Source organism: Mus caroli, unplaced genomic scaffold, assembly GCF_978045245.1.
Source record: "Mus caroli unplaced genomic scaffold, Mus_caroli_1 scaffold_14, whole genome shotgun sequence".
Taxonomy (NCBI): Eukaryota; Metazoa; Chordata; class Mammalia; order Rodentia; family Muridae; genus Mus; species Mus caroli.
In genome coordinates, this window is record NW_028227269.1 from 14,628,983 (window position 1) to 14,656,437 (window position 27,455).

At 42.8% G+C, this 27,455-nt stretch overlaps 1 protein-coding gene across 1 annotated transcript in view; it reads left to right on the forward strand.

Annotated features, from left to right (window-relative positions):
• Nol10 (nucleolar protein 10) overlaps nucleotides 1–27,455 on the forward strand; it is an 82,420-nt gene that overhangs the window by 39,244 nt on the left and 15,721 nt on the right. Inside the window, exons 14-17 of the mRNA XM_021178984.3 lie at nucleotides 14,959–15,085; nucleotides 17,792–17,871; nucleotides 18,054–18,152; nucleotides 19,568–19,657. Coding sequence (XP_021034643.1) covers nucleotides 14,959–15,085; nucleotides 17,792–17,871; nucleotides 18,054–18,152; nucleotides 19,568–19,657 — 396 coding nt within the window. The remainder of the gene's footprint in view (nucleotides 1–14,958; nucleotides 15,086–17,791; nucleotides 17,872–18,053; nucleotides 18,153–19,567; nucleotides 19,658–27,455) is intronic.

Here is a 27,455-nt window from a genome sequence, read left to right on the forward strand (position 1 = left end):
CATTTCTGCAAAAGTTGCTTTGCGTGTAAGGCACGATTGCTGCTGTGGCACATGTGTGAAAGGCCAGACAGGGTCTTTGCTTTTCTTCATGTGTGGACCTGTGCTATTCACAGGAGTTTCTGGAAATTCTGTTGAGTCCCCTCCTGGACAAGCCCTGTGAAGTTGCTTCAGTGCAAGGCTCATCTTAAGCACTAACTTGATACTCCAGAGAGCTCCCTAGCTGAGCTATCTATTGGCACAGTACCATGTGCTGAGTTGTTGTTACTGTAGTGTGCACGTAAATTTTGGAAATGATTGATGCCATTTTCCTTTAAAAGGCTGATTGAATCTGAGAACTGTTGGATACAGTAACAAGTAGTTGTGTTAGAAATCTCTATTTTTATAGGACTAGTAGCAACATATTTCTTTGGGGGAAGTAGTGCTATAGGCCAAAAAAGGAAAAAAAAAAAAGAGAAAGAAAAGGAAAGGAAAAAAAAAAAAAACAGCCCTATCCCCGAGGGACTCTGCCAGCAAGCAGAGGATATACAAGACAGAACACAAGCAAGACAAGTTTCTGCTGAATGCCCTCCTTACTACAGGCATGTTGGGTGTGCTTTGAAGGGAGGAGGAAGCTTTTGAAGCCCAGAACAGAGAGCAGGAAGGAATCTTTGAGGTCGGCTAAGCCATCACCTTGATTTATAGCTGAGGCATAGGATTATTTGTTCAAGGTCAGATAACCGTTCGTTAGCAAAGCTGGATCTAGGGTTTCTTTCCTTACTCTGTCTGTCTCGCCCAAGGGAAGGAAGGAGCTTAGGTTTCGGAGTAGGTAGAACTGAGTGAGTACTGGCCTCACCACTCACTCACTGTCTTCCCAAATCCGCCTCCTGATCAGGGTGAGAGCGGGGATCCCACCAGAGCATGTGCACACCGTGTGAGCACTTTCAGTTAGGGCTTGTCTTTTGCTGCTCTCCGGGCACCTGTCTTGGACTAATCTTGAACTGGGAGAGCTTTTTCAGCAGAGAGTGGTGACTTCTTCTTTCCTTCAGCTTTGATTGCCAGGTCCCTTCCCTTCTGCATCTAGGATAGAGCTAGTGATGCGTTGTTCTTGGGAGCTTGTAGGAGCAGCCATGCAGTTCTTTCTGTGGTGCTCTGTGGTTGATGAGCAGCAGCCCCAGGACAAATGCTGTTGTTTCCCCACATTTTCACAGTGACAGCACATTGGGAGGGCTTTTGGGCATGGCTCATCATTGGGTGCACAACACCTGCTTGTGTAGTGTTGCACCAACTGAGGGAATGCTCCAAAGGGTTTTTAAGGTTTGATTTGGTTTGGTTGTAGGACTGGGGATGGATGCTGGGCTCTTATGCATGCCCAGGAGCCTGCTACCTCTAAGCTGCAGCCCCAGTCCTTTTCACACTTCATTTTGAGATAAATTCCTATTAAGTGTCCAGTTTAGCTCTGCAGTCTAGCAATCAGGCTTGCTCTGTGGTTCAGGCTGGGCTTAATCTCAAGATTCTTCCTGCCTCAGTCAGCCAAGTGGCTGGCACAATAGTGTTGCTGGTCTTTGCTACTTTGTAGGTTCTTCTTTTTTCTCACTCTTTATCTCCCCTCCCCATTTCACCTCCTATCACTAGATAGGAGCGAAAGAAGGATACCGGGAAGAGAGAAAGATAGAGATCTTTAAATCTAATTTCTATTTTCTTGTTTCTTCTTTGCTTATAGCTGGTCTTTGCTACTTTGTAGGTTCTTCTTTTTCCCACCCTTTATTCCCCCCCCCCCTTGGTTTTACCCCCTATCACTGGATAGGAGAGAAAGGATAGAGAGACATAGTGAGAGAGCAAGTCATAGCTGCTATAAAGTAGCCTTCTATCCTCACTCCTGGGATTTAAAGAAAGCATTCTTACTATATTTCTGTGGGTTTTTTTTTTTGTTTTTGTTTTTTAAGAAACCAAAATTCTAGAGTTCTCATTACACATAGGTTTGTGCTTCCAGATTTTTCTTTGTGAGACAGGGTCTTACCATACATCATAGCTCTAGAGCCTCCTGCCTCCACCTTCATCTTCCAAGTGTTGAGAGTACAGGCATATGCTACCACATTGCCCATGACATTTTAAGTTAATTTTCTGTTCCATTTGATTATATTCACTTGAATTTAAAACCTGCTGTCTATGAAAGAGTTTAAAACAATGAAATTGAAGCTAAAAAACATATAATGACCAAAATACAAAAAGGAGGGAAATTTATAAGATAGAAATTTTAGAATGGGCAAGGAAGACCACATCTATAAAAAACAGCAGAAGACTTTGTTCAGATGATGAAGTCCAAGAGCCTTTGAGACACCCGTGTACATGGGATATATGACAGAGGGGACAGTGAGGGGCTCTCCTGAAAGTCTTTGTATTCATTGAGAAGTTTTTCTGGTAGTTATGGATTGGTGAAATTTAGAAGTTCAGGAATTATCAGGTATAACCATTCACAGAAAGCATGTTTTCATGATGTAAGGAAAAGTGAGATCTTAAAGGCAGAGTGCGTAAGGCGAGGCAGCACTAACAAACTGGACTAAAGCAAAGATCTTCCATCATTGAGTGTGTAGGAAGAGCTCTCGGGTGTGAGGACAGACACATCGAAGCTGCCAGAGCAAAGAGAAGTGGGATTTGAGTGAAAACATGGTGTGCTCTGATTAAATTCAGATTTGAGTTTAGAGACAGGTAGTTTGCAGATGTCCTCAAAGGATGCTGCTTAATGTTCACCTCCAGGAAGGGTGGAGAAGGAAGCTGGGGGGGGGGGGGTTGGAAGGATGGGGATCCTGTAGATGCTAACTTAAGGGGGCGAATGTGAGGCTAATGAGCAACACACTTCAAGTGAAGGAGTTGGAATCCAAGTTCTGAATGTTTTCACTAACTTTTCAACTAACAAAAGAAAGGAGTGGTCTTCAGATTTCTTGTTTATTTCTTTGTTTACTAACCCAAGCTCACTGCATTTCTTCGTAAATGAATTGTATCTGTAAATAAGTGTAAGTGTGAGCTTGCTATCCAAGGCAATGCTCTCGTTTGGTACTGTTGTTCATTTATGTTTATATCTATGAAGTGAGAGGAAACACACAGTGTTAGATGGCAATGTGTGCTGTTTTCAACTTTCCAAAGAGGAAATGAGAGCTTCCTATTCTAATCTAAACACTCTTGGGCAGTAACAGTATCTGTGATATTTTTCTTAACAGAGGAAACCCTCTCCACTTCCCATCACAATTATTGGGCAACAAAAATAACAGACATACCTAAGGCATTAATGTGTATAAATCAGGAAGTAATTTTCTGAGCATCCTGCCACATTTTCAAACATTGATTTCAGTTCTGATTGGTTTAAAAATATGTAATTTACATGTGGAACTATTTGATACACATATGGCATATGTTACATTATGTTAATGTATCAAATGATTCTTGTTTTTTCTTAAGTGAGCACATGTCTACTGTTCATTCTTGAAATGAATGACTTCCTGTCTGACAGTAGTTTGAGTCTGGTGATGACCCAAGCCTTACCTACGAGCTCTGTTCTCCCATCTTGGGGCTTTCCTGGCTGATCCCTTTGAAAGCGAGCCTATAAGCCAGTTTCCTGTGAGTGACGTCATTCAGATGGCAGCAAGAGAGCACAGTGTTTGCACAGTGGCTGGAACTGCCTGAGGATGTCAGACTGAAGTCAAAACGTAGTCTCTTTTATTCATATCCCCAGTAGCTGTATTTTCTTTTCTTAAAAATAGAAGGCAAAAGGCCAGACATGTAGCTGAAAGGTGAAGATATTCGGGCTTACACAGAGCAAAGGGAGACAGCAATCGGATGTGTACTGTCTTGTCTTCCCATTGGCTGTGCTCCTGCAAATCTGACTTCTAGGCCCCTTAACACAGAATTATCCCCAGTGAGGGAGAAGCTGTGTGTGGCTTTGCTTTTTTATGTTTATTTATTTGTTTGTTTGTTTGTTTAAAATTTATTTATTTAATTTTTTAAAGGCAGAGGGTCTTGCTATGTAAGCTGACTGACATTGAACCCCCTGGCCACTTACTTTCTTTAACATAAGGCCTCAGTTGTGTTGCCTAGGGTGATCTCAAACTCCAGCTCTAAAGCAATCCTCCTGTGTCAGCCTCCTCTGTATCTGTGACTAGAGGTACACGCCCAGCTTAGTATGTTGTCACCTTCTTATGGAACACAGTGGTATTCTTGGGTGGGAATCAAGTGACAGTTTGGAAGTGAAGGAAAGGTCGGCGTGCCTGTCTGTTCCTTGCATGGCTGCCCATAACCATATGCCATCATTCATCTGCTCCTCACTACAGTTTCTGGACGGCTTTCTAGCTCACAACAGACCAGTGAGAAGGACATTCTCATGCCTGCCTGCCTTCCTATCAGTAATCTGTACAGGGTGGCATATCTCTACACTGCTGAAGCCACGCTGACTTAACAGCATCAGCCTGAGTCTACAACTTGCATTAGTTGGCTACTCAAGGTGTTGTGCATTGGTGAACAGTTTCACAGATGACTGTGCCACTATATACCAGGATGGTGTCCTATCAAAACCTGTTCCAGCCGGGCATGGTGGGGCACGCCTTTAGTCCCAGCTCGGGAGGCAGAGGCAGGTGAATTTCTGAGTTCGAGGCCAGCCTGGTGTATAGAGTGAGTTCCAGGACAGCCACAGCTACACAGAGAAACCCTGTCTCGAAAATCAAAAACAAAAACAAAACAAAACAAAAAAACCCTATTCCTCCCTCTCTCAGCCTTGCAGGCCTCAGTAGATCCTGACCTCCTACTTGTCTTATAGGCTTGCCTTTTTTCTAGAATACACAGCGCTATCTATCCACTGCATAGTCATTTCAGACTGACTTTTCCTATAGTAATCTGATTCAGGTTCCCGTATCCTGACTTCTTGCAGCCTACTTACTAGATTATTTCTATCTGTTATGTCAAGACTGACTGTGTAGATGTGCAACAGTTTATTATACCTGCTGACAAATTCCTTATTTACCCATTGCTGTGACAATAGGCTGGTCACATTGTGTCCATAGTCAAGGAGCAGATTGGGGTCTGCCCTGATCCTTACTATACCCAGGGTTACCTGGGATGTGACCAGGATGCCTAAAGGACTGAGTTTTTCAGTTTTGTTCCATGTTAATTTTTCTTTAAATAGCCATATGTGGCTAGCAGTGACATGCTGGAATGCTGCACAGTGCATCTTAAATACCCCAGAGTCAGTCTTAGCTGTTAAGTCATGTAACTGAGACCACTCAGCTTCAGTCTTCATAAATGACAGCTCAAGGCAGATAAAGCTTTTGTAAACCTCGCTTAAAGGGCACTGTACATTCTGAAAGGCCCCGCTGGCCCTGTGAGAGTCTGCCTCAGTCCCATTTCAGAAGTGGGGTTCGCCTCCTACTGGTCCTCTTTCTTTGCTTTGGTTGCTAAGCACTGGGGGCTAAATCTTTGCTTCACCCAGAACAGCTGCTTCCTAACAGATTGCATGGTTCTTCCCTGCCCAAGAGCTCTCTCCCTCTCCGCTTTTCCTCTCCCACCTTCCTTCCCAGCACCCTCCTTTCTTTCCTCCTTCCACTTCCTCTCCTTTCTTTTTATTCTGAGATTATTTATTTATTTTTATGTAAAGCTTTCTTCAGAGCCATGATAATGGTTAGGTTTTTTGCATGGTGCTTGGACTCTATCTTGACATCACTAAAAAAGATTATTAGGACACACACTCTTCCCTTTTCACAGCTTTGCACACACATTTACTATCTTCAGATCCTTGATATGGTCAGTGTGAGAGTCTTCGTTGACCTCAGAGAGAAACGTGAGCATTAAAGTCTCTCTAGCACCTTTGAAGTTGACATTTTATCTGATTGAATCCAGATTGGTGGGTTTTGTTTTAGTTTGGAGGATTTTGTTTGTTTGTTTTCTATTTCTCCTTTGACTGTATTTGGGGATGTAGGAAGTCTTTTGCTGGGTTTGAAATGTCTCCTTCAGGATTTCCTAGTCCCCATGCATGCCCCCCTGGAGGCAACGAGGTAAGAGAGTTTTTGACCTTCCTAGGATAGCACTGTTAAAATGTACAACTTTGAGAAAATGTCATAAAACTTCTTAATAGTCTTATTCTTCCTTTGTTTGTGTGATGTTTCCTTCCCTGGGTGTTTTGTATGTTACAGTACCGTTGGTTTTACATAAACTTCAGAATTGATTCTGAAAGCACAGAGGGTGTACAGAAGACTTACTAGCATATCCTTTGCTAGCAGGAAGTCAAGTAGAACGGAAGCAACTGGTGTGCTGACAACCAAGGACAACATCCTAAGCCATCTGTGATTCTTGGCAGGCTAAACCGGCAAAGCAAGGTTGTAGGAGTGCTCGCTTCCAGGTGCTTGATCAAAGAGAGAACTCCATTCTCTGGTGTCAAGTCGGCCTGGTGCCTCTCATGTCTGTGGGGCCTGTGAGGTTGAATTTAGCAGTTAGGAAGGTATAAGAGGAAAAGGCTTTAAGCATACAACATCACTCAGCATCTTGTTACTGCAGTCTTTGGGCACAAACCTAGGAAATACTCTGGAATTCAAGTGCAGTATGATAGACATCAAATTGTAGTCTGTAGCTGAGATGCAAGGCCAGGTTCCCTGGGAAAGAGTAGATGGGAGACCTTTAAAAACACGTGCTTCTCATTTAGCCGACAGAAAATGAAACTGTGGTAACATTGCTCTCCTTGTTTTGTTTTGTTTTGTTTCAATCAGTGCTGAAGGAAAATGAAAGCTGAGGAGTTTTTATGTCATTTAATATGCCATTTGTGGGGCTGCAGAGGTGGCTTGGCAATTAAAAACCATACTGTTCTTCCAGAGGGCCTGAGTTTGATTTCCAGCACCCATGCAACGCAGTCATGACCACCTGTAACTCAACCCTAGGGGCTCTGATTCTCCCTTCTTGCCTCGAAATGAATATGCCATTCATATTTTTTAATGTAAAACAAACAGATATGTTTCATTTTTACTTCATGAGTTAGGTTTAAACTATCTCTCTCTCTTTCTGTGTGTGTCTCTCTCTCTTTCTCTCCTCATTTTGTTTTTTGAGACAGGGGTCTATTTAGTAGGCAGTCTTCTCAGGTGTGGGGTGTGACCTTGACAGTACTCTGGTCTTTCTGACCCCTGTGGCTCAGCTTTGCAGGAATGGCTTCTGCAAGTTGGCTCCCAGAACCAACTTGTTACCTCCAACTCAATACCAAAATTTGGAAACAAATGAAAAGATATAAAGATTGATAAAAATATAAGTTCCATGAAGCTGAGCACCTAATGCAGAAAGTGTTTCCGTGATAATCTTGGCACACGCTCCCTAAGACTCCTGCCAGAAATGTTAACTGGATCTCATGAGGAGCAACAGTCTGTATGGTCAACCTCATTATGAGGAGCACACTTCAGGATGGGAGTCTGGACAGTCCAGCTGGCCCCAGCCCCCAGAGAATGTCCCCACCTGGAAGGCAGGAATGGTAGAGTCAAGTCTTCTAGATAAGTGCATCATGTGAGCCTTAATTCAATGTTTAAAAAACAACTTTGTCAGAAACTCTGTCCTTTAAAGGATATAATCCAGTGGCTTCTCGTGTATCCAGAATCATGTTGTCACCACCGTCTAACTCTCAGGTCCTTCACACCAAAAGGAAACTCCCTGCCTGCTGCCTCTCTCCTCGTACCGCCAGCCACTGTAGCACTGTAGGGCTGCTTCTGAGCATTGCATGTAAGTGGAATGCTCTGATAGCTGCTTCGGGGTTTCCCCGTGCTCAGGGTCCGTCTCTGCTCTGCTCTCTTTCCCTTTGTACTGAGTGGTAGGTTTAGTTCATTCTGTGTGTACAGCACCCTTCCCCCATTGTCAGCTGCTAAGCATCTTTATGACTGCATGCAGGAAGCTGTGCCTAAGGCAGGTTCTATTAGTCCATCCCCAGCACATACAAGGTGTTCCTTACCCCATGTGCCCCTCTCCCCCATGTGCCCCTCACCCCCATGTGCTTCGTCACCCCCGTGTGCCCCTCACCTCCATTTTTGTTGTTGAAAGCTAGAAACTTTAAAGATAATGTGGAAATTATTGAACTCCGCTCCCCACATGCAGTTTGTTGTTTATGTAGTATGGCTTCTGGACTAACTATAAAGTCTGATTTCTTTGTTAAAGGAGCCACAGAAATCTGGGTTTGCCTTGCTTAGTTGTCAGTTAATGACTGAACAGAGTTTCTTTAAATCCCTGGAATCAGCAAGTCTCCTAGCCTGTATCAGAGTGATCTTGTAAATGCAAGTCAGATCGTGTCAACCCTATGCCACAGCCCTCTGATGGATGGCCTCTGTTTCACTCAGTACAAGAGATGTGAGCAGCCTGTAAGATGGCCCCTTTTGGCTTTGCTGGGCAGGTCTTTTTACGGACCTCACGCAGTTCTGAGTACACTGCCTTTGCAGTTGGCAGATGTGCTCCTCAGTCTCTCCCTGTTGGGCCTCTGTCCAGTTGCATTTCTCCTCCTGCCTTGCCCACAATGCCTGTTCACAGTAGAATCTTTTCCTCATGGTTCCTGGAGGGCAGGGTTTCTTCTTAGCTTTACTCACTTTCTCTACAGTGGAAGGTATCCTTGAATGATGGTCTTGGTTGGATAAGGGCACCTTTGGCAGTCCGTTCTTGCTTAAGAATGAGGCAGTGGAGGCTGCCTATAAATCCTCTGTAAGAGTGGAGCAATGTGTTCCTGAGGACTCTGTGACCATGAACAGGGGCTGCTCCTGGGTTCCCTGTGTGAGAGTGAGGCAGTGGACTGCTGCCTGGGAATCCCTTTGCACCTTGTCTTGTCCCCTGGACGTTTTCCTTTTGATCCTTTGAGCCACTGTTTCCAGATACCAGTGCCTCAGGACCTTTGGTTTTCTTCAGAGACTACTTCCTGGGTTCTTCCTGAGGTACAAGCACAGCAGTGCCTGCTTGGCCTCTGGTATTTAAGGGACCGGGACAAAGGATCTCAGGATCCGACATTTGGACAGTTGTCATTTTAGCCCCACAGCTTGAGTCATTTCCACTTTTGCTCTTTCAGCCCCAAAGCCATGCAGTGCAGCTTGGGTTTACCAGAGATCTGTGTCTTCTGTTTCCCTAGAGATGGTGGGAATTAGGTGTCCCCAGCCCTGTCACCCCCTTTCTCGTGCCATGCCTCCTCCTGTCTGCCCAGGCGCACCGTGAGGGACCATCTCAGTCTTCCCGCTCTTGCTGCTGGCCTTCTGTCTGTGCGCTTGCTGACGAGGTGTGCTCCCTGAGCCACTGTGCCTCCTCTGTCCTAAAGTCCTTTTCATACTGTCATTTTAACAAGGCTTGGGGGTAGGAACTGCTGTTAGTGACTGACAGCTACTTGTAATTCTTACTATTGGCTTTACTTTTGTATTTAACTGTTTGCTTGGGATGTCCAGTCTTCCTTGGCTCTTAAATGTAGACATGCTGTCTGCTCATTTGTACTGTCAGAGCCTTGCATAGACCAGCTGACAGGGAGAGAACACCATAAACAGGGTCTGTTTTATTTAGCCTTGTTTTTCCTATTTTTAGTATATAAACTATGTTTCTAAAGATTTATTTATTTATTTAATTTATATGAGTACACTGTAGCTGTACATATGGTTGTGAGCCTTCATCTGGTTGTTGGGAATTGAAATTTTTTTTTTTAGGACCTTTGTTTGCTCCAGTCGGCCCACTCGCTCCAGTCAACCCCTATCGCTCAGTCCCTGCTTGCTCTGTCCCAAAGATTTATTTATTATTATACATAAGTACACTGTAGCTGTCTTCGGATGTACCAGAGGGCGTCAGGTCTCATTATGGGTGGTTGTGAACCACCATGTGGTTGCTGGGATTTGAACTCAGAACCTTTGGAAGAGTAGTCAGTGCTCTTACTGGTTGAGCCGTCTCTCCATCCCCCAAAATATGTTTCTAAACTAAATCAAAAGTAAATCATGGCAGATAATTTTTCTCCTTTTCAAAAGTAAACACTGCTGCATTATAGCTCATGCCTATGGTCCCAGCACTTGAAAGACAGAGGTAGAAAGATGAGCAGTTCAAGGCCATTCTGAACATAGTGAATCGAGACCAGCCTGGGCTCAGATTGTTCCCCAAAATAAAATAAAGCATAAGCACTGAGATTAAATTATAGTAGTGTTAATCTGAGTTTTGGGAACAGAGGACAAAGGGCTACTGCAGAGCAGTGCACCTTTGGATGACTCATAGTACTCAGGCTAATGCCTGTAAACTTGGATGTGCAATTAGGCAGCTCATCATGCTGCAAATGCAATTACATGCTCAAAGACAGCTCCTCCCTTTGGCTCACCCAGTCTGTGATCGCTCATTATAAAGCCTCAGCTGTCAAATTGGGAAACACAAGTGGTGCTGGTGGGTCTTACAGCCAACATGGAGTAAGCTATAGAAGGAAATCTTTATATTATAGCTTAGCTAAGTTTGATATTTATTTGCTACAGGAAACAATAGTGTGTGTGTGTGTGTGTGTGTGTGTGTGTGTGTATTATAGTACAGAACCATCATCTCTTTCTTACCTGTAATTTTTATTTTTAAAAAACTGTTTTCTTTTTTAAAACTGACCTGATTCCTTAGGACTCAAGTTTTACCTGGATTGACATTAATGAGGCTTTCTTATCTTCATTTTGTCTTGTCTTAACACAGTGATATGAATATATATGATTCTGTTATAGACATTCTTAATGTGTTTAACAATGGGACACTAACCCAGATAGCACCTGACATTTCATATAACCTATGTTATATTTGCTCTATTACTATTTTTTAAGATGCCAAATGTTCAGTGCTGTAAAGCCTGGGCCCAGTTATTTCTGATGAAGGTGATAGCTTCATGGGGAGAATGGCAGTTTACTGTTTGGACCTAGGTTTAAGCCCCAGGAGTCTGACTTTATCCCTTCGAGTGGTCTCTAGTGTGGTCACTGAGGTCACAACAGTGTGCACTTGGCCTCTGGCATTCAAGGAACTAGGAATGGTGGTGTTTTATTGCTTGAATCCCAGAATTTATATTTCTGTCTGGTTTTTTTTTATTTCTGTCTGGTTTTAAAATGCCCTGAAAACAATTAAAATAACTTAATATTTAACTTGAGTGGCTGCCAAGTGATAAGATTATTCTGTAGTCTGCATCAGCATTGCTGAAAGTCAGCAACTATAGTTCTGTTTTTTTTTTTTTTTTTTGGACTTGCTTACTTATTTGTGTATTGTATATGTATGTGGCCACACACATGTTGTGGTCAGAGGACAACTTTTTACACCATGTGGGTCCCAAGGATAGAACTTAGGCTGCCAGGCTAGGCAGTGGGCACCAGACTAGACAGTGGGCACCTTTACCAATTGAGCCATCTCATCCTCTCAGGATCTGGAATGTGTTAAGTGAATTCTCTGAGCTACAGCTCCTAGCTCAGAAAGCATGACATGGTTGATGGAAAGTTAACAGGCCATCAGATGTTAAAAAAAAGTTTTCCTCAAGTTATAAAAGCAAAACTTAGTAATTAGTGTGTCTAAGGATTATCTGACATGTAACATTATACCTTGGAAGACAGCAAGGGACTTTGATACGTTAATATGCAGTCATTGTAAATATAACAAACCCATGACCGTGGTTTTTCAACTTACTCATAGGTCTGTGAGGAAAGCCCTCGTGTGGAGAAGTGCAGAGTTAATGCTTTTAGTAAGCTCCACTTCCTAACGGTGGCTGTGAGGTCTGTCTGGAAAGGAAGTGGGAAATGTGCTCAATAAAGTCACAGATAGGTTTAATCCTGGACTTGGTGGAAATTTTAGTGGCCACAAATCTGTTTGTAGAGATTATTTATCATAAGTAGGCCTGTCTCCTGAGAAACAAATTAAAATAATTCCATGAAAATCCAGGTAAGTAATCAAAAGGAAAGTCACAAGACATTATAAAAGAAGCCTGGGACCCTGTGAGGTGGCTCAGCAGGTAAACGTGTCTCCCACTAAGCCTCATAACTTGAGTCCCTGTGACACACATTGTGAGGAAGAGGGCCATTCCCTGACAGTTGTCCTCTGACCTCTGTAGGACACCCCCCCCATATACTAATAAATAAATGTAATAGTAATTTTTTTAAGGAGGCTATGGAAAACTAGATTTGCATCTGGTCTGACATTGTTATTCCTATCACCATCCCTAAGAGAAATCAGAGCATGAAATCCATAAATCCATTCTTGGTCCTTCAAGTTCATGCTTATAGCTGCCTCGATGCTAAGATTCCACCTAGCCTCATCTGTGCTTCCCTCACCTGCAGCCAGTGGGCTACAGATTGAAAATACTTGCAAAATATGATCTACATGCTGAGTATATACAGACTTAGTGTCGTGTGGCAAAACTTTCTGGGAAGATACAACACACGTCTACTCACCCAAATAGGCATCCTATAACAAACTGAAGTACGAACACCACCAAAGTCCAACTTGGTGAGCCACGAGTTTTATTGGGATTACTTACAGGAAAAGAAATGACTCAAAAGACAGCTGCATCACCAAAGCCCACCCCAGAAACTCACAAAAACTGGGAACCTAGAGCACAGTACACAGCTGGAGGCAGCTCAACAGGTTGAAGAATGTCTTCCTAGGTGTCTCAGCTCAAGTGGTCTAAACCTCTTCTGGGCAGCTGGTCTGGTCTCAGTCTTCTTTGCAGCTTGTCTGAGAGTCTTCTTTGTAGCTCAGCTTGTTTAAGAGGGACTCTCAGCTTCTATTGCTTATTCTGGTAGGGAAGGCCTAGTGAATCTGGTCAGTTTCAGGGACTTCCTGATGCTATTTTGACTTGTAGAACTTCTCTGCAGGGTGAAATGTTTAAATCCTGGAGGAAACTGTTTTACAACACTTGGGTTTTGGGTTTTTAGATTCCAGGGCTTTGAAGGTCACTTTGCCCTAAGCAATATAGTGTACTAGTTCTTTACAAAGCACTAGATTAGCTTTTTAAAAAACTTGTTTTTAAATGTGTGTGTGTATGTGTGTGTGTGTGTGTGCACACGCGCGCGTGTGTGCACCTCTGCATGAGTTTAAGTATACCATGTTCACGCAGGAGCAAAAGACTAGAAGAAAGTTGGGTTCCCTAGAACTGGAATTACAGGCAATTGAGAGCCATCTGATGTTAACTGAACCCAAATCCTCTGCAAGAGCAATAAGTACTCTAGCCTTACCCCAACCCCCAAAATTAAAAAAAAAAGTAAAGTACTTTGTAAATAATCTAGAGATGGTGTTTTTCAGTGATGGGGATTAAACCTAGGCCCACCCATCTGCTCAGCCAGTCTTGCACTGTGATTTAAACTACATAGAAGAGCTTGTCTCGTTTACAAACAAAAGCTGTGCTGTTTTCATCAGCACCTGCACATTTTGGTATAGGCATGAGTCTTAGGGATTGGCAGTCTCCTGGTGATACCCAGGGCACCACTCTGTGTTGTTTTGCTGTCCTGTGCATGACAGTCCCTTGCATTGGAGTCAAACTACATCTGATGTCCACCCAAAAGTGATCTTATAGCTGATAGTTTTATAAGCTGCATAGACATTTTTTTTTTATCTGAATAAGGAAAAGAGACCATTTGGAAATAGTTTTGCCAGAGACATTTTAAACTGTAATGTCCATGTGTGTAAAACCTGAACATGCTTCTTAAAACTTGGAAGACTGTCCTAGGTGCCATGATTTCAGCATTAGCAAAACTGATGAAGGTCTCGAGTCTTGATATCTGAGGCCTCGTGTTGTAGAAAAGCAGCAGTGAAGTACTTCTCTTGTGTCTAAAAGAAAGATGGCCTCGCTGGGAAAGCTTTTCTCCTTCAGGTTTCCAAGGGACCTCGAGCTTTCTGACTTGTCACTGTGTTTATTTCAGCTGAAGTCACTTTAGATTTGGTTCATTGCTTTTGTTTCATGTGACGTGTGTGTGTGTGTGTGTGTGTGTGTGTGTACACTTACATGCACACACCATCCATGCCTTTTCTCTAGGTGTAGTTTCAACTTTAAAGGGATCATGGCCAAGAAGTACTTTATGTATTGTAATGTTGAGTATAGGTACCTGTTGATTTTAAGCTGCTACCCCACAATTACCTAAAACCACAGCAGTTCCTTTAAGAGGGTCCTTCATGAATTTTTTTAGGTGCCTTGCATTTTTATTTTGAAAGTTAATCTGTGTTTGAAATGAAAGCATTTCACTTATCATTTAACACAGCATAAGTAGTAGTACTGGGAAACTGGTCTATAAGGCTCCTCTATGCTCAGTAAGACTTGTTTTCATGTAGCCTCTTCAGTAGTGCATTGGCTGCCCCTGCCCCCATCGTCCCCCTTTGATTGAAGAGGTGTTAACACAGGCTATTTTCCTTTGCTATGCCTCTTCCTCCTACCTTCTCAAAAAAGGTTAAACTTAATTTCATAACTTTCACTATGATTTGGTTGCCCTCCACCCCCCATAATTACTGCTGAAGTAAACAAGTAGGTTATCTTTGGAAGTTCCATTGTGCTGACCTTGGGTTCTCTTGTCTGTAGTATCCTCTAGGAATGAGCAAATTTCCTTTGAATAAGCACTGACTTCAATGGGTGTGGCACAGTGCAGAGAAAGATACTGTTAACAATAAAAAGCTATCCAGAAATTGCAAGCTAACTGTATGTTAGAGCATATTTATGATACTAAATGTGTGCTATAGAATTCTAGTACTATTTTGAGTGAGGGACATGATAAATAAATGGATAGAAGTTACTATAAGTATCTGACTTGCTTGTCTCTATTTTGATAGTTGTGATGTAACAGCTTAGTACCTTTGTATCTTTCCCCTTTCCAGCCTAAATTCTTCTACTTTGTTTATTCCCTTTCCATTGTATTCTCTGCCATGCTTACACATATTGTAGCTCTTTCCTCTGGTTGAATGGAATACTTGCAACCATTGTTAAAGAACTTTGGCTGCAAAGTGAGTTGTATTTGACCTTTTAATGTCTCCTCCCAGGTTTTGGGTCCTGCTCCCAGGTGGTGTTCCTTCCTGGACAACTTGACAGAAGAATTAGAAGAGAATCCAGAGAGCACAGTGTATGATGATTACAAATTTGTCACCAAGAAAGACCTTGAAAATTTAGGTAAAATGTGATAAAATGTTTATGAAATTGTCTTATTTTCACATTTGTGGGTTTTGAACATTAGAATCAACTGAGCCATTTTTATCTGATCTTTCCAAATGTCCCATTTCTGCCAAATTAGATATCAAAATGTTCTAAATGATCAACCTTATAATCTCTGCTCAGAAAAGCTTTGGTAAAATCAATTGGCTGAAGCCTTTTATGCTTTAATTGGGAGAGACTCCCTTTTAGCAACCGACATCCTGTCCTGAGAGTGGTGTCTCTCGGAGTGATGGGAGTCAAATGTGGCTTTGAGAGTGTGATGAATGTAAATAAATATGACACCTTGAAACTCTCTCAGACTGTAAGCATATGGTTCTTAGATTTATTCATAAAAGATCTAATCCAAAACTTGGGATTCAAACCTTGAAATAGAAAAGACTCTTAATGCAGGCTGGATATTCCAGCCTGAAGTCTGAAGTGCTCCAAAGTTCAGAACTTTTTGAGTCCTGAGTTGCCACTCAAAAGTTTCAGGGTTTTGAGTCTGGATTTTAAAATTAGGGATATGCAGCTTTCCATCACTGTAGCAAATACCTGACTTAGTTTTCCAAGAGATTTTAGATCAAGATATGTAGATTTTGCAGTCTGTGACTGAGCGCACACATGGTTTTAGACCTGCAGTGGGGCCCAGCACTAAAGAGTAAGACCCTCAGTTCCCTAAAGACCTTCAGATGACATCATTAACAAAGAGTTTATGTTGGGTAGTTAATCAGACCACATCCTCTGAGAAAATGCTGGGTGCTAAGTCCATGCAGACATATGAATAAATTGTGCGTTAACTCTATTGTAACTAATAGAAGAACATCCTAAGTTTAATTTTTCCCTTCTGTTGTTGTATGCATACTACTTTAAACTATGTGATCTATTTTCAGTATAATTTTTAGGTCTAAATATGTAAGTCAATATTGAACAATAGCGAAATAGCCTGTGGCCTATTGTCTCATTCACCCAAAAAACTGAGGTAGTTCAAAGCTTGTCTGGGATGCTTAGTGAGACCATATCTCAGAATAAGAAGTAAAAGGCTGGCAAGAGGTGTGTCTCATGGCTAGAAAGCTTACCTACCAAGCACAAGACTCTTCTTAGTTCAGGTACCACCAAGGAAGGAAATGACTTGGTACTATACCAAAGCTGTATTTCACACATGGTTCCTTTGAGGATAAATTGTCTCATGACAGCCATGGTGTGTTTTCTCTCTCTCCCTCTCCCTCTCTCCCTCCCTCCCTCCCTCCCCCCTCCCTCCTTCCTCTTCCCTCAATATTTGCACCTAAATAATTTCTAGGGAATGGAGAGATGGCTCAGCAGTTAAGAGCACCTACTACTCTTACAGAGAACCTGAGCTGGGTTTGGAGCACCCACATCAGGCAGCTCACAGACACCTATAACTCAAGCTACAGGGGATCCAACAGCTTCTTCTGGACAACATAGGCACCTACACTCACACATGTATAAACACATACATGCATAAAAACATGTTTTTTAAAAAGCAACTTTCTGTGACATAGCAGAGAGTTCATATGTGTTCCCTAAATGTGTCTACACTTAATGTGTTCCTAGTCTAAATTTTTGTTTTTGTTTTTGTTTTTGATTTTTCGAGACAGGGTTTCTCTGTGTAGCCCTGGCTGTCCTGGAACTCACTCTGTAGACCAGGCTGGCCTCGAACTCAGAAATCCGCCTGCCTCTGCCTCCCAAGTGCTGGGATTAAAGGCATGCGCCACCACTGCCCGGCTAAATTTTTTGTTTTATTCCTACACGTGTGTGTGTGTGTAATGTGCTTGTGTGGCATGCATGTGGGCGACAGACTGACAGCTTTACAGAGTTGGTTCTGTCCTTCTGCCTTTATGTGGGTTCCAGGGATGGAACTCAGGTTATCAGGCTTGCATGGCAGATGCTTTACCTGTTGATCCTCTTCCTAGCTAGCCCTTGGATTCCTATTCTAAATGTAATCATAAGGAAAATCTACGGAAGAGAAAATTCCCGAACATAAACTAATAATGAACTCCAGTTGTGTACTGGCAGCAATGTAGATGTTTGTGATGCTGAAACTGTGCGTGCTATACAAGTATTCCATCTGACCTGTACCCCCAGCCAGGAATGGTCCTAATATGCATGAGCATGTGTGTATGTGAGTCAAGTTTGTCAGCTGTTTGTGCTTGGAGGACCATGCTATCACATTGTCCTTTGTTTCTGGAAATGTTGACAACTCTGCCCCAGTTTTTGCTTTCACCATTCCTACCTAACAGTATATACCTGGGAACCACCTTGGGGGTGGGTACAGGGGGAGTGGATCTCTATGAGTTGGAGTAAGATTAGCAGTCCTTAATTATGTTACTTTAAAGGGAAACCGTATCATAATTAAAATGTTGTTTAAGAAAAGCTTAAATTGTAAAGACTGGAGAGAGCTCCATGATTAAAAGCCCTGTCTGCTCTTCTAGGTTCAATCCGCAGCACCCATGTGGCTGCTCACGACTTCCTGTAATTCCAGTTGCAGGGGTCCAGCACCCTCTTCTGGACACCACAAGCACTGTATACATGTGGTGCACAGACATACAGACAGACAAAACACCCATACACATAAAATAACCACTAATAAAGAAGGAAAGAAAAACTTTTAATGTCTTTTAATAAAGACATCATAGAGATTTATCCTCTTCTGCTTAACTTTGGCAGGGCTCACACATCTCATTGGATCACCTTTCCTCCGAGCATATATGCATGGTTTTTTCATGGATATCAGACTCTACCACAAGGTAAGTACTGCTATGGATATTTCAGGTGATAGTAAGCCATCCACAGCTGCCTCTACCTACTTTTGCCTTCACAAAGTATACTTCTGCATTGTGAGGGATCTACTTTCTTTGGTATAATAGTCATGGTATGTATATGATACTAAATACTGATTCTGATTAATTTCATTCTTTGTTTTGAAAAGGTGAAATTGATGGTCAATCCATTTGCTTATGAAGAATATAGGAAAGAGAAAATTCGACAGAAGATAGAAGAAACACGTGCACAGAGAGTCCAATTAAAGGTAAAGATCTAGTCAGCATTGCGATTATCAGGGGAAAATAGTTAATCTTCATTTTGTGTGTTACTCTGAAGAAGTCTGCTATCATATCCATGAATTTCCATCTTTTAGCTCACATCTTTTGCTTTCTTGGTGTATTTTGTCATGAGGGTGGGTGGTTAGGTGTTTGGGTAATAATATGTACTTGATAATAACCAAAAGGCCAAGACACACTAGGCTATGGAGTTTTGATCTACAGAGCTGCTGCGGGCCACACTGAAAACACCTGATAACAGTTCCAGCTGCTTTCAGTTTGACAGATGTTAGCAATCTGCTTATCTCCATCTCCTGCAAGTGTGCTTGGTTCTCAGTTTCTGTGCATCCCAGGATGCAGAGATGTAGACAGAGTAAGGAAACAGCCAACACCAGTTGTATTGATGGAGAGAATTTAGTGTCTGGAAGGCATTTGAGCTCCCAAAAGACAGAAACACTGAGGTAGGAGAAGAGGAATGGTAACTTAGATCCAGGCGGCAAGAAAGGTATGGGCGCGCGCAGGAGGACCCAGGCTCCTAAGGGACTGGCAGGCTGGTGCTCTTGGCATTTGAGGGTGATCCTAGGTGTGTTGAGAACTGCAGACGGGTGAATACCACTGCTGCCAGAGCTACCTGCTAGCCCCCTGGTATAAAGAACTGCTGTTGGTTATTTCAGTCAGACCATGAGCAGACAGGGTGGAGCTTCCTGTCTGAATGTTCCTGCCTTCCTGCCTCTCTGGCATCCCATCCATTAAGTCAGATCACTGCGTGATAAAATCTTTATAACTGAACATTGGTTTAAAATATGGATGTAATATACACACTCTCACCTACAAAAGACTAGTTACTTTCCTGAGATGACCTCAGTGCTCGTTCCATTTTCCACAGTTACTCAGAGTTTATAACAGCAGTGATTGTGAGTATGCATGAGTTTTAGCAGAAGGGGGCTGTGTACCTGCCAGAGCTACATTTTACTTAGTACAATAGGTGAGCATGATGTGAAAGAAGGCAGTAGGTAGCCCACCACTTATCTGAGAGTCCTTACGCTCCCATCTAGACCCTAGGAATTCACCTTTTACAGAGCGCTCCAGGAAGCATTTCAGAGGTTCCCACAACTGCAGCAGAGAGCAGGGCAGGTGGCTGCAATTCCAAGGGTCCTAGGCCCTCTGTGGCCAGCTTTCTAGGGAGCTGGGAAGGCAGTATGCTCCCATTACAGGCCATGCTCACCGTTCTGCGCCATTTGGCCCACCTGCTGCTCTTCCTTGGGTAATTCTTTTCCTACCATGGACGGTCAACTAAGAAGTAGGAGTGAGCTTCCCTTTGTGAATTTACACTACTCACAGCCCCGCTGACCTTTAATGTTAAGTGTATTTATCTCAGTGTATCTCATTTCCACCTCTTTACCAGAAACTGCCAAAAGTTAACAAAGAACTGGCACTTAAATTAATTGAAGAGGAAGAGGAGAAACAAAAGTCTACACTGAAAAAGAAAGTTAAGGTAAGATGTCCTAAGGCACAGAAAGTATCAGTAAGTTGATTTACAGTCCATGGGTAGTAATGTATATCTTTTTATTATTGGGGTTTCCCCACCCTCCATACTTGCTCAGTATGGAAAGTTTGAAAAATTGAAAAAAGTTAAAAGCCACCTCCACCTCCCACACCTATAGAGGAAAAGCATTAGTATTGGGCCGATTCCTCCACATCAGTCCTCTTAAAGGTATACACTGTATTAGCAGTTTCACATTTGTTAAATTCTCTGTATGTTAAGTGGCTATATATTCTGTGTTAAAATTTACTTAATCCTTTGCTGCTAAATTGCTGTTGATTTTTTTTTTTTGTACTGACTAGGTTTATTGGCTCATAATTTACTTTTATTTGCATTTATTTTATGCTGAACTGAATTTCTGTGCTCAGGAACAGTTTACTTCTTTTGGTGAGGATCATGTGCATATGGCCGGGATAGCTGGCATTAGAGTTGACCCACTGTGAGCTCTGGATGTTCAGTGGTGCATCGGTTAGCTCACAGTGTGGACAGTGACTAGATAATCATTACTCTCTGAACCCAGCACTGTTTGTACCACAGATCTGTGTCCAGCCCACTGTGACCTGGGCAGACCTCATTCTGCACCATTATGTCGTGGACCATTACACATTGCTTCCTTAAAGTGATACCTTTCAGACACATGGTGGCTTTTCAGATACTTACACCCTTAATGGCCTGAGCAATTTCATGGATTTTCTGAAAATGAACATGAAAATTTGAGCTTCTTGATTTGCATGATTTTAAAGGTCAAGAGTTTTTTAATTGTAGAAGTAACTGCTTTTTGTTTTTGACATGGCATTACGGGAAGGTATGTGCTTCCATGTAGCTGCTACCTGCCTGCCTTTTCTGAGGTAACAGTAGACAGGGAGCAGCCATAAAATACTAACGTTAGCACAGTATTAGTATTGTCCCGAGTTGGGAAGATGTACCTAGTTTTTCCAGATTTATGAAGAGTCGGGGGTCCTCCCCTGCCCTGTTCCTTCATCTGCTGAGAGCAGTGTAGTATCCACTGCCCCAAACCCTTGCCCACCAGAAGAGCATGCAGGACCTGGAGTAAGGGCCTAACCTTGTGGCCTTGGGCCATGCAGGCTCCTTGTCTGGTAGCTTATTCTTTGCTCTCCAACCAGGTAGGTGAATGTAAGCTATAGTTGTATGAGCCCTACTGTGCTCTTTGGTTCCTCTGCCTTCCTCAGAAGCCAGGCTCTTATTTGAGGCTGGCTGGGCACTGGTTGTGATGCTAGCCGGCTCCTCAGCTACACTTTCACCTGTAACCCAGGACAGGTAGGGGTCATCTTACTGCTGTCACTTCTGTGGTGTTCCGACCAGAAGCTTCACTCTGCTGCCTTCTCTCTCTTCTCTTCGGTAGCCTCTCCCAATAGCCTTTCATCCTGGCCTATTACATTCTTTAAGTAAATTATTTAAATCTTTGGAAGCCCCTTTAAAGTAAAATACATGGATGGTTTTATGTTTCCCTGTCCTCTGCATGAATAATAAACCAATACTGAGCAAGCTTACTCATTTAAATTCACATTTTTTTACTGTAGCTATGTGTGCCAGTGTGTGACCAAGTGTGTGCACCCTGAGTGCGTGTACCTACAGGGTGGAAATAGTGGCTTCCGGCTTTGCTGACGTCCTCCCCGAGCATTCCCATTGGTCTCGTTAGCTGAGTGAGGATGATTAGCCCTGACTTTTTAGCTTTATAAAGCTGTCATTTTACAAGCCGCGTGGAAGTGATCATTGTATCGTCTTCCTGAAGCTCCTACAAAAAGAGTGGAGCAGATTCAGACTATAGATGTGTGCACTTCAGGGATGCTTTGTGCTCAGAGTCCTTGGCACAACCCTGCTATAGGGTACTTGGACTAAACTCAGTTTCGCTGTTTTGAGCAGCATGGTGTATGGCAGAGCCTTCTTACAGGTCGTGGTGATGAAGATGCAGAAGTTGGTACATTCCCTTTGGGAGACTCTGTGTGTTGGGGAAAGGGTCTTTGTGTGTGTTCATGCACTGAATGTTCTTGCAGTCCTCAGGTGCTGCTACACTGGGTTTTGAGACACTCCCTGGTGCCTGGGATTAGGCTCGGCTAGATGGCCAGTGAGTCCTGGAAAATCAGAAGATTTTCTCTCCCTCCCCAGTGCTGAGATTATAGGGACACACTCCCATACCCAGATTTTCAGGTTGGTTCTGGGCACATATTTAACTAACTGAGCCACCCCTTTCGAAAAGCCCTTCCTCTGGGAGGCTTTTGTTGAGGTTGGATGGAGGCGGGGTAGTATGGGATGGTAGAAATGACCTAGAAAGCTGGAAGCACACAGCAGTGCTCATTTTAGTGAAGAATTACATTGCTCCTCCTCTGACGGTTTTCCCAGAACTTTAGGAACTCTCTCCTGGTCTAGGGAAATGAAAATAGGCAACTGAAGCCTTTTAAATATACTGTTAATTAAAACAGTAGAAAATATCCTAGTATTTCACTTTTTAACTTATTTTGTAAAAACTGTCAAGAATATTTTGAACGATGCTTGCTGTTTTCTCTTCCCACACTTTCAATGTGGACCCATTGTTTTTCTTTGCCCTAGTAAATTGTTGCTTTTCAAAGTTTCATCCAAGGCCCTGTTTATATCATTAACTCCAAGAGCAAGTTCATTTCTGCAGTGCTGGGATTATCCCAGGGTCCCATGTGTGCCAGAAAAGCTCTGTGCCACTCAGCCCCATCCTAGCTGTTTTGAAAGTTCCTTTAATATGACAGCCTTTGCTGGTGTCATTGCAAGTGACATGTTTACCTTCTGTTACTACTGCTTTCTAATTTATTTTGAGACATTCGCTTCACACTGTTTCTCAAATTGTATCTATAAAGTCCTACCCAGTGGCAGTGTCCCATTTCCCACTCCCAGCTTCTTCCTCTGTACTTCCTCTCCTCCTTCCTTCCTCCTTCCCTCCTCTCCTCTCTCCCTCCTCCCCTTCCTTTCTCCCTCCTCCCCTTCCTCCCTCTGGAACATTTTCATCTTTTTCTTCTTTAATTACCAACTTTGTGAAGAACGTTTAACATGGGATGCAAGTTCCAGCAATGCTGTGCTCCTGTGCTGTGTAAACTGCTGGCCATAGGGGAGCATCACTCACTGAGAGCATTGAAAGATACACCATGGTGGCTGGTGCTCGTGAGCCTGCCTCCTGTTCACATCAGAGTGCTGGGAGTTTACACTTCATGCTGATACCACAGTTGAGTAACTTCAGAAGTCTGAAATTTGAATCGTGGTGTTAAGGACATGCTGGTGTTTAACTTAATCTGGGCTCTGACTCTCTGGATGGTACTTCCAGGCAAGCATTTACTCTTGCTTGCACCTGTTGTGTACTTCATAACCAAGACAGCATGCATTTCCTTCAGCATCTATCTTAGGGGGATAGTTATTGGGTTGGTACTGTTTGTGCTAGATTCAGAGAAGACAAAGCCTACATTCTTCTGTCAACTGCTGTGTCTTCTTCTTGGCTCTTTATAACCAGTTGTGTCTTTATAGCCACATCACCTGATCACCAGATTCTTCTAGGAAGCTTTGTTAATGAAATGGGCCCTGATTTGCTTTTTATTGACTTAATCTAAATCAGGTCCTATTATTAGAGTTCAGTCTTACTCTTGAAATACAGATATAATGTATGGTCTTTTAAAACTCTGTTCTTGGAGTTGTATAATTCATCATCTAATACTTTAATCTTCAAACCAAATTGTTTGTTCATAAATTAAAGAAAGCTCCCCTTATCAGGAAGATTTTAAAGAGTTGCAAACTACAGCAGGCCATCAGTTCCACCCATGAGCAGGGCACGTCAGAGCCTCCGAGTGTCAATGCTGCCTCCTGACCCTAAGTAAGCTCTGCCTGGACTGATCCCGGAGCTGTTCCCAGTTACTGTTCCCACTGATAACGTCATGGAGTCTAATAAGCTGTATACTCTACAGTTGATGTTGAGTCTACAACAGGAAGTGACCTACCATGTAGACTACCATGCAGACCATCAGTGAGCACTGTCTGGCTGCTGAAGGAACTTAGAACTTGGTGGTGTTAATTAGATTACCTTTCAACAAATGCAAATTGAGCTTCCCGTATGCTCAAGCATCTTTGAGATGCATAGGCACCTGTACCCCATTTGGCTTGTAAGAGTCCATCCAAGTGGGTGGGACCATTTCCCCCACAGCGCATGTTCTATATGCCAGCCCTTTTTGCTCAGTTTCTCTCTGTTGCTGTGGTCTGTGTTGAGTGCATTGTTCCTGGGTTCTGTGTGAGAGAGGCTGACTGGACTGGGACTAGAAAGCCACAGAAGCAGTGTCTTCGTCTCAGGAATCAGTAAATGCCATTAACACTTTATAGTAAAGTAATAATTCATCGCTTTGGGGAACAAATGTGATTATGTGCAAACATACTGAGTTAGATCAGATAGTTTTAACATTAGAATTTTGTCATTTAAAGTTTTTTTTTTATTGCAAATTACAATTACAATGATATGAACACTCAAAACTCGGTGTTTTCACAGGGGCTCCAGGGAGGGTTGAACATCACACCTCTTATTCCCTTATCTTCCCTCCCTGCCTTGCTTGTGCTTCTGTGGGAACCCACTCTCCCCTCTTTAGCTGGCCATTGTGGTATAAAACTCTCTCCTGCTGTTGCCCGTGGTGCTGCGTCTTGACTTTTCCTTCCCGCTAGAGCGAGATGGTAATTTTGGTGAAGTCAATATTGGGCTTTACAATGTTGTAACTATGTAAATGCTATTTGTAGCCAAGTCACCTCACATGACTTTGATTTCCCCTGGAGTAAGTTTCTGTGTCATTATCACCAATCAGCCCCTTGTTCTGTACCATAAGTCTGGACCTTGTGGCAAGAATCTGTGTAACTCAGATGTATTTGTTTGTACATTCCTGAAGAACTCATTTCTAAGTCTTTGTGGATTGATCACCTTCAAATCCTGGGGTCTCCCTGAACTGTTTCATGTAATGTTCTCTGCATTGGACAAAGAATTGGAAGAACTCTGGGTCTCTGAAGGAATGCAGTTTCTACCCAGATACTTTGCATTCACCACCTGAGTGCCCAGTGAGGGCTCATGAAGGTAAATACAAGACACAGCAGCATCACACTGCACCCTCCACACAGCACTGAGAGGGCTTACTCCTGAAATAGGAGAGGCACTATCCTGGCAAAGCTCTCTTGACCACCGTGCCATGCTAGGTGCCTTCCAGGCTGTACTCTGGCCCAGATGGATCACTAGCTGCTTGCTGAGCCACTCAGCCTAGAAACCTAGGTCTTTAGAGGGAATTCTCTTGGAAGAAAAAATTATTATTTCCTGCCATGATCTTGATACTTTGTTCATAGTCAGGGTGGGGACCTAGAGAGCTGCATGAAAATTCAGAGGAGGGGACAGGCTAGGATATTTGGGGGAGTACCCACCGGCAGCACTCTGAGGATTGTCACTTGCAGGCTGGGAGAGCACCTGCTGTGTGCCTGCCAGCCTTCATTTCCTCCTGTTACTGTTCACTTCCCTCTCACAACCCGCCCAGCCCCGCTAGACCTCCTCCTCTCCCTCCTTCCTTAGGCTAGAGGTGGGACTAGAGAATCAGGGTTTTAAGTAGCAGGTAGTCTTTGTATGTTTCTATATTGGGACAAGATAATAATACGTGTCTGCTCGGAGCTACAGAAGTGATTCTTTGAGGTAGTGCTGAAGGTGGTATTCACATATTTTCCAAACACCAAAGCAAGTGTTGAGCATGTGTATGTGTGTGTATTTGTAAGACAGATCACTAGCCAGACACTTGTAAATTACTTCAAGAACATCACTATCTTATTCTTTTTTCTTTTAAGACAGCTGTGAAAATAAGCAATTAGACAAGCAGAAGTCCTTAGGGGAAAAACCTTTACAACTGGGTCAAAGGAGTTTTTATTTTATAATCATTCATCTAAAGCATACTTGTCTTTAAGCAGGATAGTTTGTTTGTTGTAAACTAACGGGGAGAAAAATCTTTAAAATACCAACAACATACTCTATTTAACAGTCTCTGTTATTTTAAATATGATAATTTTGACAAATACATCAAGATATTAATTTTTTCCTTCTTTGTTTTTTAACCTAATAGGCACATGGCTTTTGATATGAAATATTGGTTGATTGCCAATATCAGCTTTCTCACATTTATAAGTGACTCCAAAATTTACCTGGCAGCCCCTTCCTCTCTCCTGAGTCCTTGTATGAATGACTGCTCCCAAGACACCTATTGGTGTCGGTCAGACTGTGGATTATGTCTGTGACACACTTAAGTCTTAAATGAACATCATCTCCCGCCCTTCGCTCTAGCCTGCACCTTTTACCCTGATGCTCTAATGATGGCTCCAAGCTCATCATTCCAGCGTCTGCCCACACAGACCAAGCAGCTGAGAGCTGTTTCCAACCCCATGGTTCATCTTTAGCTCTCTCCTCTCATCTAGCTGCTGCTACTCTAGTTCCATAGAAGTGTGTTTCACAGGGATTGCTCCCTGGCTGGAGTCAGTCCCATCCTTTGATTTCCATCACCTTAGTGCAGGCCCTGCCTCTTCATCACTTCCTAGGATACCTCTGAACCTTATAATGATTCTAGTCTCTTCTTAGCCCTGTGCCATGCACCATGCTGCTGCCACCTCTTAGAGCAGTTTGTCACCGTGTCCTCCTCTCTCCTGACTTTCTCTGAATAGTGGCTCTCCCCAAGTCTTCAAAGAACAGTCAGAGTAATGAAAGTGTTTATAGTCTGCCTTGGTTGTTTTTAATTTTTGTCTTTTAGGATGTCTTTTCCAAATTCCATACTTGTCAGATAATTCACTACTCCTTAGTCAGTTGATATGCTGTCTTCGTATTTCTTTTTTTTTTTTTTTAATTTTATGTATATGAACACGTTGTAGCTGTATAGATGGTTGTGAGCCTTCATGTGGTTGTTGGGAATTTAATTTTAGTACCTCTGTTCCCTCCTGTCAGCACTGCTTTCTCCAGTTGGCCCCATTCGCTCAGTCCCTGCTCACTCCGGCCCAAAGATTTATTTATTATTATATATAAGTACACTGTAGCTGTCTTCAGGACGCACCAGAAGAGGGCATCAGATCTCATTACGGGTCGTTGTAAGCCACCATGTGGTTGCTGGGTTTGAACTCAGGACCTTTGGAAGAACAGTCAATGCTCTTACCCGCTGAACCATATTGCCAGCCCCGTACCATATTTCTTTTTTTTTTTTTAATTAAAAAAATATATATACTGTGTGTATGAGTGTAGGCTTGAGTATGTGTGTACATGTGCGCACACACACACAATATATATATATATATATATATATATATATATATATATATATATACACACACACACACACACGCACTCATACAAGTACCCACAGAGGCTGGAAGATGTGGATCCTCTGGAACTGGAGTTATAGATGGTTAGTTGGGAGCTGCCTAGTGTAAGCACTGGGAACAGAACCTAGATCTCTGCTAGAGTAGGAAGTTCTCCTAACTGCTGATCATCCAGCCCTTCTTTTCCAATCTCTACTTGTTGAAACCTATTTGGTTTTAGGTCTCCTCAATGCCGTGTCCCCAGGATACTCTCTTGGATATAGTTCTATTAAATTACTTTTTTTCCCTCTGAGTACCTTCACACTCTTGAACATCCTTCATACATTCTGAATGCCCTTTATACATTCTGAACATTTTTTTCATACAGAACTTTGCAGCAAACACTTTGCGGTTTTTTTCTTCCCTCTGAAGT